This window comes from Cynoglossus semilaevis, chromosome 13, assembly GCF_000523025.1.
Source record: "Cynoglossus semilaevis isolate Cse_v1.0 chromosome 13, Cse_v1.0, whole genome shotgun sequence".
In the NCBI taxonomy this organism is placed as follows: domain Eukaryota; kingdom Metazoa; phylum Chordata; class Actinopteri; order Pleuronectiformes; family Cynoglossidae; genus Cynoglossus; species Cynoglossus semilaevis.
In genome coordinates, this window is record NC_024319.1 from 5,286,876 (window position 1) to 5,299,283 (window position 12,408).

At 45.6% G+C, this 12,408-nt stretch overlaps 2 protein-coding genes across 2 annotated transcripts in view; both read left to right on the forward strand.

Annotated features, from left to right (window-relative positions):
* pklr (pyruvate kinase L/R) overlaps positions 1–6,628 on the forward strand; it is a gene marked incomplete in the record, with an annotated part of 9,340 nt that extends 2,712 nt beyond the window's left edge. Inside the window, 11 exon segments of the mRNA NM_001328236.1 lie at positions 2–140; positions 690–781; positions 877–1,008; positions 1,373–1,559; positions 1,780–2,053; positions 2,841–2,991; positions 4,146–4,298; positions 4,513–4,679; positions 5,301–5,367; positions 6,137–6,251; positions 6,366–6,628. Coding sequence (NP_001315165.1) covers positions 2–140; positions 690–781; positions 877–1,008; positions 1,373–1,559; positions 1,780–2,053; positions 2,841–2,991; positions 4,146–4,298; positions 4,513–4,679; positions 5,301–5,367; positions 6,137–6,251; positions 6,366–6,472 — 1,584 coding nt within the window.
* A 319-nt stretch (positions 6,629–6,947) lies between these two features.
* The window catches only part of LOC103388275 (potassium/sodium hyperpolarization-activated cyclic nucleotide-gated channel 1), a 16,708-nt gene continuing 11,247 nt past the window's right edge, over positions 6,948–12,408 (forward strand). Inside the window, exon 1 of the mRNA XM_025061599.1 lies at positions 6,948–9,641. Within this exon, the coding sequence (XP_024917367.1) occupies positions 8,932–9,641 (710 nt within the window). The 5' untranslated portion in view covers positions 6,948–8,931. The remainder of the gene's footprint in view (positions 9,642–12,408) is intronic.

Below are 12,408 nucleotides of genomic sequence, written 5' to 3' on the forward strand. Positions count from 1 at the left end.
GATGGCACTGCCGGACTCTTTCATCCAACAGCAGCAACTGGACGCCAGCATGGCCGACACCTTCCTGGAGCATCTGTGTCTGCTGGACATTGACCAGGAGCCAATCACAGCGCGCAACACCAGCATAATCTGCACCATCGGTGAGTGTGACAACCAACTGCAGTCTCAGTTTCAAGTTTGTTTTCTGGCAACGTAGCCACATCACCACAGGCCTCCGTCTGGCTGCCGGCCGTTGTTTGATCAACAACCTTTAGTCTGTGCTGCTTTACTGTCAACTCAGTATAAACACACAGAAATGTATGAAATGGTTTTAATACAGAGACAAAATAACATTGCACAAAAAATGTGTTTTTTCTTAGTTTACTAATATCTGCACACCAGTACTAAGACATCCAGTCCAGTAGGTGGCAGTAATGTACCTAAAATGAATTTGCCAACCAGAAGAAGATTGGATGCTTGAGTGACCAATGTGTCCAAGAGAAAATTATGGTGAAAAGTTTTATAAACCAAAATGGAAATGAAGTAAATTTAATTTACTTCGACAACTGTTTAATCACGGGATTTATAAAAGGAAACACCAGGGGGCAGCAGACAAGTACGGAATAGTAAACAACAGGTTCTGACCAAATGTATGTATTGTATGTATTGGCAGTGTATTATATAATTTTATCACTTTGTCTTTTTGTCAGGTCCTGCGTCCAGGTCCGTTCCCAAACTCCAGGAGATGATCAAAGCTGGGATGAACATCGCTCGTCTGAACTTCTCACACGGCTCACGTGAAGTATGAACGCTTAATGTCATATAAGAACATAATAGATGATCACAGTAACGCAAATTACACTTTGGCCTGTGTGTGTGTGTCCTCCTGTTCATCAGTACCACGCTGAAACAATCAAAAACATCAGAGAGGCCGTGGAGACCATAACCTCTGACCCTCTGTGTTATCGGTCCGTCGCCATTGCCCTGGATACGAAGGGTCCGGAAATCCGCACTGGACTGGTCAAAGGGGTGAGAATGTCATGAAGAGTCTGCATCTGAATTAACGCCATCCGAATCTACACTAACCAATCAGTGATGAGTGAGAACACGTGGACAGTCCGTCCATCTTCTCATCTCACTATGGTTGTCATTAGGAAAATATGTCGTTAAAATATGTCGAGCTAGGGTTATAGTAAAAGTGAGGGTTGGGTTAGGGGTTAGGGGTCACCTCAGATGGTGGCTTAGGGTTATTACTGTGATATTGTGTAAACAAGTTAGGGGTTAGGGGTCACCTCAGATGGGGCTTAGGGTTATTACTATTGTGTAAACAAAAACATTTTATTTTCTGTGTGTATTTTTCTTTGTGTGTGTGTGTGTGATATTGTTTAAAAAGAAAGTGGAGGAGGAGGTGATTCTGCAGAAGGGCAGCAGCGTTCGTGTGGTGACGGCAGAGAGTGACAAAGACGAGACGGACGGAAAGGTCATCTGGGTGGACTATCCAAACATAGCTGAGGTTCTGACCGAGGGAGGAAAGATTTACATCGACGACGGCCTGATTGGACTGAAAGTCACAGCAATAGGTGAAAAACATCAATTTGTATCAATCACACCATCATCATCTGTAGATTTAAAAATGACGTCTAAAATATATATTTAAGCAGTATGGGCTAACATCTATATTATTTTAAATTAGGAGATAAAGTATGGTATTTATTTATGGCAAATAAGACGTCAACAATCTACATCTGGTCGTGTGATTAAAGGTTGTTCATGTAAAAACTTTGTCGTCTCCACCTGCAGGTCCAGGTTGGGTGGACGCAGTGGTGGAGGCTGACGGAGTGCTGTGCAGTCGCAAAGGCGTCAACCTCCCCGGCTGCGACCTGGTCGGACTGCAGGCGGTCAGCGAGCGTGATGAGGCCGACCTGAGGTTCGGGGTGGCCCAGGGCGTCGACATGGTCTTTGCTAGTTTCATCCGCTCGGCCCAGGATGTCAGGGATGTACGGCGAGCCCTGGGAGCTCACGGTCGAGACATCAAAGTGATCAGCAAGGTGGAGAGTCGACAGGGGGTTCAAAAGTGAGTCTCGTAAAAACTGTTCCAACGTTTGTAAGTTTTTATGCTCAGCTATTCTGAGTTTTACGGTGAGTCAGGTCTGATGTAAGAAAATCCACTGCTGATAACAACTGTCTGTCTGTCACATATAACCGTCACTGTGAGCAGGGCTGGCTCTTGGCAGAGGTCACATTGATGGCCACATAGGCGCCACCTGCTGGAAGATAAAATTAAAAAGAAATTGTAGTGATTTGCATCCAGATGGTCCTCATGCTCATCCTCATTGGTTGACCCAATTCTGAACCTGTCATTTAACATCTTTATTCATATAATGTCATTTGCAAAATAAACTCTAATTTTATTTATGTTATCATAGTTTTAAAAAAAATTATATGATATTTATTGTGTGTTTTTGTGTTCGTTTGATCAGCAACTATTTTATGGCTTTTTAATTGTCGATTAATATTGTGGTGTTACGTGCACACTGAGGTCTAGGGGGCGCCAAACTATGCTTTCGATTAGTGCTCCAAAATGGGCCTTCTTTGATTTAAAAAAAAAATCTGCTTTATATTCCTCCCGCTCCATTTGTTTGTTTGTTTTTGTTTGTATTTTTTAAAATACTGATATTGACTTAATCATCAAATTCTGTTGTGACGTGTGGATCCAGTGCAGCTACTTTGGATTCAGATCACAGTGTCTTATCCTTGATAGGTTTTGGAGAGTCTGTTTTGTGAATCTTCTCTCTGTGCTTTCTTTTAACCCTTTCACCTCCTTCCTTTGAAACCTCACCCTCTCCTTATCCGTCTGTCAGTTTTGAAGAGATCCTGGCGGAGAGCGACGGTGTGATGGTTGCCAGGGGTGACCTGGGGATTGAGATCCCTGCGGAGAAGGTCTTCATCGCACAGAAGATGATGATTGGACGCTGCAACTCTGCCGGAAAACCTGTCATCTGTGCCACGCAGGTCAGACTCGTAGGACGGCGTTCACGGATGACACTGTTTGAAAATGAGACGAATATACTGGTACTACATGGTACTGGTACTGCAGTAAACCTGCAACCGTAACTATCAAAATAGAACCTTTTTGACTTTTCTGACCGTTCCAAATTATCTAGAGCAGGGGTGTCAAACATATGGCCCATGGGCCAAATTTTGAAAATAAAAAAAATACACAAACACTTCATGTTCAGGAAAAAGACGGACTTTTCGTTATTTATATGTAATTATGTTACGATTGTACTGGTCTGACCCGCAACGACAGCTAATAAGGGTGGTATGCAGCCCCTGAACCAAAATGAATTTGACACCCCTGACCTAGAGCGACAACATCTGCTACAGCAGTTAATATGAACGTTTGTTTGTTTGTCGACGGACTTTTCGTTATTTATATGTAATTATGTTACGATAGTACTGGTCCGGCCCGCGACGACAGCACGTGTATGCAGCCCCTGAACCAAAATGACTTTGACACCCCTGACCCCCTGAATATGAACGTTTGTTTGTTTGTTCCACTGTATCGACACACGTGTTACAACAGAACAGACGTTTACAGCACAAAACATTTTGGAATTCACACAAACTGATCCAATATATGATCCAATATATATATCCACATACACATATGTGTATAAAACGGTGATATCTGTGTATGTAGATGTTCTTCTACCTCTGCTCCCCTTCAGTCACAGCACTGTAACCACCTTATGCATCAGTCCTTGACTCACAATGACAACGTTACATCAGGTTTGCTGTTCAAACACCAACGCCGACACTGACACACGGCGCGGTTGAGCTTTGCTGCTCTATCTCCGCTATCTCCCTCACAGAAAAGAAATGCAGTCTCTCAGACGACGCTGCAGCGATCTCATCATAATGATCTGCCAAAGTCATAGTCCTGTACTGAGCTCCATTCATCCATGAACCTATTACCACTGCTCTTCACTCTCAGCCTGAAGCCTGAACACCTCACATCATCGTTTGTCATCTGTGACAAATAACCTGAACGTCATCAGGAGCAGATTCTGCCTCAGTTTTCTTTTCTTTTTTGGCAGTCATTGAAGACTAGTTTTCACTCACATGGTTTCTCTCTCTGTGTGTGTGTGTGTGTGTGTGTGTAGATGCTGGAGAGTATGGTGTCCCACCCACGTCCAACCAGAGCGGAGGGCAGCGACGTCGCCAACGCCGTGCTGGACGGAGCCGACTGTGTGATGCTGTCGGGGGAAACGGCCAAGGGACTGTTTCCTGTGAAGGCAGTTGCGATGATGCATTCGGTGTGTGTTTGTGTGTCTGTGATGAGGATTATTTCTATTCTAATGCATCAATAGACTGTATTTATATATATATGTATGTATGTATGTATGTATATATATATATATACTCAGTACATATCTACAGTAGGGGTGTCAAACTCTTTTTGGTTCAGGGTCCACATGTGACCCCCACCTGACCTCATGACCCTCTGACAACTTCTCCCCCGTCTCTCAGATCTGCAGGGAGGCAGAGGGCGCCATTTTTCACAAGCAGTTATTTGAGGAGTTGCGTCGCCTCACTCCTCTGTCCTCTGACCCCACGGAGGTCACAGCCATCGGAGCGGTGGAGTCCTCCTTCAAATGCTGTGCTGGCGCCATCATAGTCCTCACCACCAGTGGCAGGTGAGTGCTGTACTGGACTGTACTGGACTGTACTGTACTGTACTGGACTGGACTGGACTGGACTGGACTGGACTGGACTGTGTTTTAAATGTGTTGGCAGAATTCGATCTATTTCATAGTTTTTTACACAAAGATTATCATAAATATTTGATTCACTTTTTGATGCAGGACTGAAACTACAAGAACTGCCTCATCATTTAGCTTCATACATATATTCTATATAATAATCTAATATTTTGGGGGTCCCAATTATTATTAGGGTCAAGTAACCCCACACCATCTCATTTAGCTTCATACATATATTCTATACAATAATCTAATATTTTTGGGGTCCAGCTGTTCACGGGTTTCTTTTTACAAGGCCTCAAAGAACTTTGAAATTCAACCTGTGAAAACTGTCGTTTTATAGCTGTGTGGTGCAGATAACCATCAACCCTCCAAACACTGGAGTCGTTTCTCCAGTTGTTTTAATAACAAAACTGTCGTCTTTTATTGAAAATCTCTAACATTTAACAGCTGGTTTTTCCTTTTCCCACACAGCACCACCTATCTGTGGAAATGATAAATCACTTTCTCGTCCTCCTCTGTCTGTCTGTCTGTCTCTGCTCCTCGTCTCCTCAGATCAGCACATCTCCTGTCTCGCTACCGTCCTCGCTGTCCCATCATCGCAGTCACCAGAAGTCCTCAGGTATCCGTCCGTCTGCTGTTGGCTCTCGGTGCCTTTGTTTTCAGGGAAACATCACCGCGGCGCTGGTGACTCAGACTGCAGATTAATCAATACGTGGTGCCGTCACTCTCTGCTGCCACCGTCTGCTGTGGTGAATGGTGACAGGACCACTGATGGAATATGAAGGAGTCACCAACTAGTTTTAAAGTAGGTCATGATGGAGTCGGGTTTAAAACCCTGGGGGTGGGAGGTGTGTGGGGGGGTAATCTGCATAAGAACACCCCCCACCTGCTCCTACTCTATAGGCTCCACATGAAGGTCAGAGTTCACAGTCAGATTTGGAGCAGCACATCTGGACCTGGTCTAGGAGTGGACGACCGCCGTGACCCCACTTATAATGTCACCAGGGTCAAAAGGTCACCGGCTGGTTTTATAAGACTTTACCAGTCTACTCACCCCAAACTTAATTCTCTGTTTTAATAATTAAAATACAACAATGAGATCCATGTCATTTTCACTTCCAGCCTGAGGAGGCGCTGTTCACCCTATCACAGAGGGTCTATTTAAATCGGTTTTATCACAACGTTTCCACTAAGCATCATTTTTCACTGAACTGGTCAACTAAATGGGATCATGAAGTAACTTCAAAAATGTTTGTTAATGACGTCATATGTTTTGACGGTGAAATGATGACACCTACAGTTCACATCGTTCGTTAAACTGCCGTGTAAATTCAGCTGGTTCTCCTGTGTCCTTGATTCAAAAATAAATTAAACTCCTCTTTCTCCAGGTGGCCCGTCAGTCCCAGCTGCTCAGGGGGGTGTTCCCTGCTCTCTTCCATCCTCTGCCCGCCCCTGTCTGGGCCGACGACGTCGACAACAGGGTCAACTTTGGCATGAACATAGGTCTGTGTGTGTGTGTGTCTTCGTGTTCCAGTTTCCAATGTCCATCTGATGTTGTCCACTCATTGGTGTGTGATGGTGCTCCTCTCCTCACCCCTCTTCTCACCCGTCCACCAGGTAAGGCTCGAGGGTTCTTCAAAACAGGTGACATGGTGATCGTGGTGACGGGCTGGATCCCGGGGTCAGGACACACCAACATCATGAGGGCGGTCAGTGTGGAGTAGCTGGACACTCGACACGACACCGTCACAGTGAACTGCTGCAACATGAGAAACCTCCACAAACATCACGGTCGCTGAGGTGGAAATATTTTTTCAGAAAAAATGTTTATGTTGTGTAATGTTTCAAAGCGATGACTCCAAATAAAACTTGAACGTGAACACACTGTCCTTCTGTCCGTCTGCGAGGCTGAAGCTGCTCTGCTCCAGGCCGGTCCGTCTCTGTTAGACCAGGGTAATAAGAGTCTTTGTGGAACGTCGTCATTAACAGACTTCATTGAGTTTAGAGATAACGCCTTCATTTCTCTTCACAGTCTCTGCTTATCTCTCTCTCTGTAGCCGGTGAACGGCGGCAGCTGCCGGAACACACCTGCCTTTGTCCAATCAGATGACCCCGAGGAGCACATCCTGTTCCACCTTAACGAATAACATTTCTTCTCACGTCACTAATGTGCCGCAAATCCTCTTTTTTTTTCACTAATGTGCCTCAAATCCTCTTTTTCGTTTCCTCGTTTTGTTTTGTTTCTTCTTCCACTAAAAGCCTCTCTCTCTCTCTGACAGAGACTGGTGTAAATATCTCTGTGGTTAAATTACCAGCAATTTATCTTTGATTCTTTCATCTTCATCATCCTGTTTCCCTCAGGTCTTTGGTGAATAATGAAAACAAAAGCCTTTAAGATGTCACATGACAGCCGCTTCAATTCTTCTATATCAGCCTTTATTTATAACAATCTGTTTTTTTATTGACACTGTATGAGAAACAGCTGTAAGTGATGCAATATGTCAGGGTTTGATTTTTTTATTTTTTTGAAAAAAAAAACCGAGTCATTTTAAATTATTTTGCCTCATCCTGACATTGAAACTTAAAAAAAAAAAAAAAGTCGACATTTTCTGTGCCTTTTCACGAGGCGTCAGCAAAACTTTCCACATCCCTCTCTCCATCATGACCTCCCTCTCTGTTTGGGTGAGAAAGGATGACGCGCGTCCTGTACCGGTGAGGATGTGTGCGCCTCACCGGTCGGGCATGCGGCCTTGAGGGATGCGGATACCATGGCAACAGGCCGAATGGAACAGACCTCTATATAAGCACATTTATTTATTTTAATATTTCATTGACTTGGGCACCGCGTCTCAGCGGACGTGTGTGTGTGCGGCGGGCAGAGTCGGCTCTGGGGTGACGGAGCAGCAGCAGCGGCAGCGGCGGCAGCAGCAGCAGCAGCAGCCTCCTCCTCCTCCTCCTCCTTCCAGGCTCAACAAGTTGCTTCATTTACAGCTCCCATCTTTTTACGATTCGTCGGAGCGCCGATCTTTTTTATTTTTTTTTTCTGTTAGAAACAAATAGAAGTGATTTGTGAGGCACTGATGCCGCGACCGCGTGAATCCCTGTGTCCTGGAGACAACATGTCATTGAAAGTCATGGGAAGTGCGGACACAACACGGAGACAGTCTGAGGACTCGACCTCTGGACACCTGACCAAGTTGTTTCGGGCTTCAGTTTAGACGAAGACAAAAACCTCTGCCGCGGCCGCGGAGCCGCTTCAACAGCGACGTCTTTCCTTCATCACGAGGAGCGTTTTCACGCCGTTCCGACCCCGGGAATGAGAATGAAAATGAAAATGAGAATGAGGAGCCGCCGTGGACACGTTGACAGCGTGGGTTAGACGAGTGTCTCGGACTTGTTGTGCTCCGATCTGAGGCGTGCGTGTCCCGGCTCTCAGGTTGACAGTGATTTTGATGATGTCGGTTGTGCGTGTCAGGGTGAATCAGTGAGCCCGGCAGCGTGAGCGCGTGTGTCTGTTGTCATGTGCGTCCTTTCTGTCCATTAGGACGCTCCGTGTCCGCGGACACAGGATCAAATGTCCTTGTCGTTCAGCCGCCGCCTGAATCCGCTGCTTTGGAGCGAACACCTCATCACTGATGTAATGATATGTGGAGGAAGTAGCATCAACATCTGTCCTCTGTATCTGCTGCAAAGACACAACACACACGGACACTGAGCGGCCGGCGCCGCTGTCTCCGTCTGGACCGGGAATCGGGTTCTAACGTGACCGGTGTCAGAGCGCTGAGGGCGGCTGTGGAAGGGAGAGGGAGAGGGAGAGGGAGAGGGAGGCCCGCGGGCAGAGAGCAGCCTCAAGGACGTGGAAGGAGGACTGTGACCGAGACATCTGTGGGGAGGACAGAGCAGAGTAGCTGAGGACAGAGGTGGAAGTCAAGTCCAAACTGTTGATGTCTCAGTCAGTGGCGGCTTAAAGGATTTCATGTCGACATGGGGCCATTTCCAAGGGCACAGAGATAAAGGAGAAGAGAGGGCGGGGGGGGTGAGGGTGGTCTGCTCCAGCAGAATGAGCCCAGACCACAGAGGACACTCGGACACACGCTGACACCCTCACTTATATAATATAACAGTTTGGCTGAATTAACAGCAGTTTTCTCCAGGGAAGGAGTTACAAGTTGTATGAGTCGGGATGGACGGGGTGGCTGGAGGTGTGGCCACCCCTGGCAGTGCCCCTGGGTCTGGGGGTGACAGCCTGCCCAGGCGGAACGGAGGGGAGTCAAAGCGGCGCAGTAAGAGCAGCCTGCCCTCTCCTGGCTACAGGTTGTCACAGGCCTCGCTGGAAGGTGAGAAAGGCTCCTTCGGAGTGGACAGCTCTTCCACAGGTGGGCGTGGCCGACGTCTCTCCATCATGAGCTCCCCCACCTGCAGGGACGGCCTTCCCTTCCGCGTGGCGGGCACACCAACCACCCCGGTACCTCTGCCTCCTCCGCCCATCTCCTCCTCCTCCGTGGCAGCCCAGCCTCCTCCTCCGCCGCGCTCTGTCGGCTTTGCCACCTCACGTGCCACTCTGGCGTCCACTTCCTCCACCGGCACCGGTGTTATGGTGGTGGCCACCGGCGCAGAGACCACCACCACCACAGCCTGCAACACCACCGCAGCCGGGAGCCCCGAGATGATGGGTCAGTCTGGACTGGGTTTGTTCGGCTTTGGGCTGGATGGAGAGGACTACAGCAACTCCAACCAGAGCACCTTCATCCAGAGGCAGTTTGGGGCCATGCTTCAGCCCGGGGTCAACAAGTTCAGCCTGCGGATGTTTGGATCCCACAAAGCTGTGGCTCTGGAGCAGGAGAGGCTGAAATCAGCGGGGGCTTGGATCATACACCCCTACAGTGACTTCAGGTACGGAGCCACACACCGACGACACACGTGTTTGTTTAGAACTGACTTCCTGTCATTTCAACAGCCTTAACCCGAAATGACCCTGAACCACAATCAGTCAGTTCCTTCTGATAAAAGTGAGATGAAGTTAAAGACAGGGACAAATAACTATATATTATATATGTTATATTATATATCTTACATTCTTTTACATCATTTGTTTTCCTGGAGAAGTGATAAAAATGTCAACATTCTTTTACATCATTTGTTTTCCTGGATAAAAATGTCAATGTTCCCTGCACACGTCCATTAGTTTGTGTCTAAACTAAACCTAATTTCACCTGCACCAGGTCTTTAGTACTAATACTGTTCTATTTGGAGGAACAAACTAGCAGTAGTCCACACACTGTCAACAACTGGTATTACACCCACAGGCTGGTTCATAAAGTAGGACAAACAGCACTTGTAACAGAATCAAAAACATGAGAATATAAATCAAATGCAGAAGAGATTTGAGCAAGTGCACATCAAAGGTAACTGCCGGCTCTTAAATCGACAGAGATGCAGGGAAAGAATCAGATCGACAGCCTCAGTAGGAGAGAATAATCAGGACGACACATGCAGACGTCTGAGTATATAGACGTACTACATTCAGTCGGGTCCAGGAAGTGATGCGAGGTGAGGACACGATGGAGGAAAGGTCACGTCTAAAAAAAGACCGTGTGAATGAACGTAAGGAGGACAATGGATGGTGATTTTTTTTTGTTGTTGTTTCTTTTCTTCTTAACAAAAGGACAGTGCAAATGATGATTGAGGCTTCAGAGCAGACAGCACACAATGGGTTCTGTATTTATGAAATACCATGAGAGGAGCAGACGTTAGAGGAACCGGTGTTTCCACAAGAAAGAGCTTCAGGGTTGGAGGGGGACACAGATAAGAGGATGCAAATTAGGGGGACAAATTTAGCCTTGAGGTTTGGCTGTGCAGGAATCAGTGAGACATGCTGGCGTGATGTCACTTAGGTAGAATGTTAAGTGTGTGTGTGTGTGTGTGTGTGTGTGTGCCGTGGTGAACAGTGCACCTCTCCCTGCTGCTGCTCTTGAGTTCCGAGCTTGATTTTTCAGCTACCTGAACGGAACAATTAGCCGAGGAATCAATAACACTGGTGATGACACGGAGGAAATGACGCCTGAATTCAGCCACAATGTTTACAAAATCTGCAGCTTAAATTCTCTTAGATTAACCCGGCTCCTCTAAGCCTCATGGGAAGACAAGACGCAAATTAGCCTTCCCTGTTTCTGGGATGCTGCTCTTGTACACTTTTGTCCACCACAGATGGCGCTAACATACAAATAATGGTAGTAACATAGTAACATTAGGATTTAAGTTTGGTTGTTGTCAAAATCAGATGATTAGATTTATATGAAACAACCATATTAGCATTAAACTAGTAAACTCAATGTGTAACGCAAAGTATTAAACAGCGGCACTCATGGCAGGAGTTAATGTGTTACTTCGACAGCCAGTTTTAATTTAGTCTTATCCTTAATTTAGTCAGTTAATTTTTTAAACTTTTTGTTAAGATTTAGTCAACAAATAATTCATTTTAATTTATTGGATTTTATTGTTTTCATTTTTCTAAAACGTATCAAACTTGCTTATGCTACTTATAACATCCCAATCGGCAATTTGGTTCTTATGTTACTTATAATCATTGCCTTCTATTAAAGATTTAAAAAATACTTTAAGGATAATTTTTTTTAATAAAAACTATTGTTTATTAAAGATGTAGTCCCTTTAACAATGACAACTATTTTACATCCGGTCACGGTATGTCACGTGTCACGAATTAAGCGTTCCCGCTGTTTTAACGGACATGTATGATTGGATTTCCGATTACATGTCCCGCCTTTGAGGCAACAAACACAATTCCTATTGGCTCTATTGACCTAATTGTTTCCCCAAGCCCAGCGCTGATTGGATTGCCCCCGTCAGATTTGTTTTCCCTCTCATTTTTATTAGTTTACTAATGTGTTAATAAATGACATCGTCGACGTCGTTTAGCCCCAAATTACTTTGTTTTTAGTTTGCGTGTAGTTAATGTCTAAGGACATAAAGTCGTTGTCGAAGTATTTGGGGATTAAATTATGAGTCAACGCTGGTTCATGTCTGTAAGTCACAATTTCTTCCTCTTCTGTTTTTTTACGACGTGTGCTTACGCCAACCTCCGAATGTTTAGATGTCATGGCGTCTTATCTCAAAATTGAAAAAAAAAATCCCACAAAACTTTAAACAAAAATTGTCTGGTTTTGTTAAAACAACAACGACAACAACAAAACAAACAGGACCGAGTGAAAATATAATCGCGTGTTGAAGAAAACACGGCTGCGTCTGTAAATGGACGACGCTGTCGGCTGAGAAGACAGCTTCGTAAATGTCAACTGTGTCCCTCGTGTTTACGGTAGTTCTAATGGGTTGTTTAGGCCCAGGAGTCATCCGTTCCTCGTTGAAGACTTTAATTCACAGTGTGAGTGTGTGCAGGTGGACAGAAGAGGGAGGGGCGGCATTTAAGGTCTCCAGACACACTGCTGCAACAATTGATGACTTGATCCCCAAGGCTCCTGCCCCACTTTGGTCTCATCAGGCTCTCACACACCGACTGAGTCTTTCTGTATCATCTGTCAATATAATGATCACAAGTGTTGCTTCAGAGCCTGGCCAGGAGAGCTGTGGTGGATGAGAGTGAACCAGGGATTAGGTTTAGATGAACGGGTGGATAAATGATGTA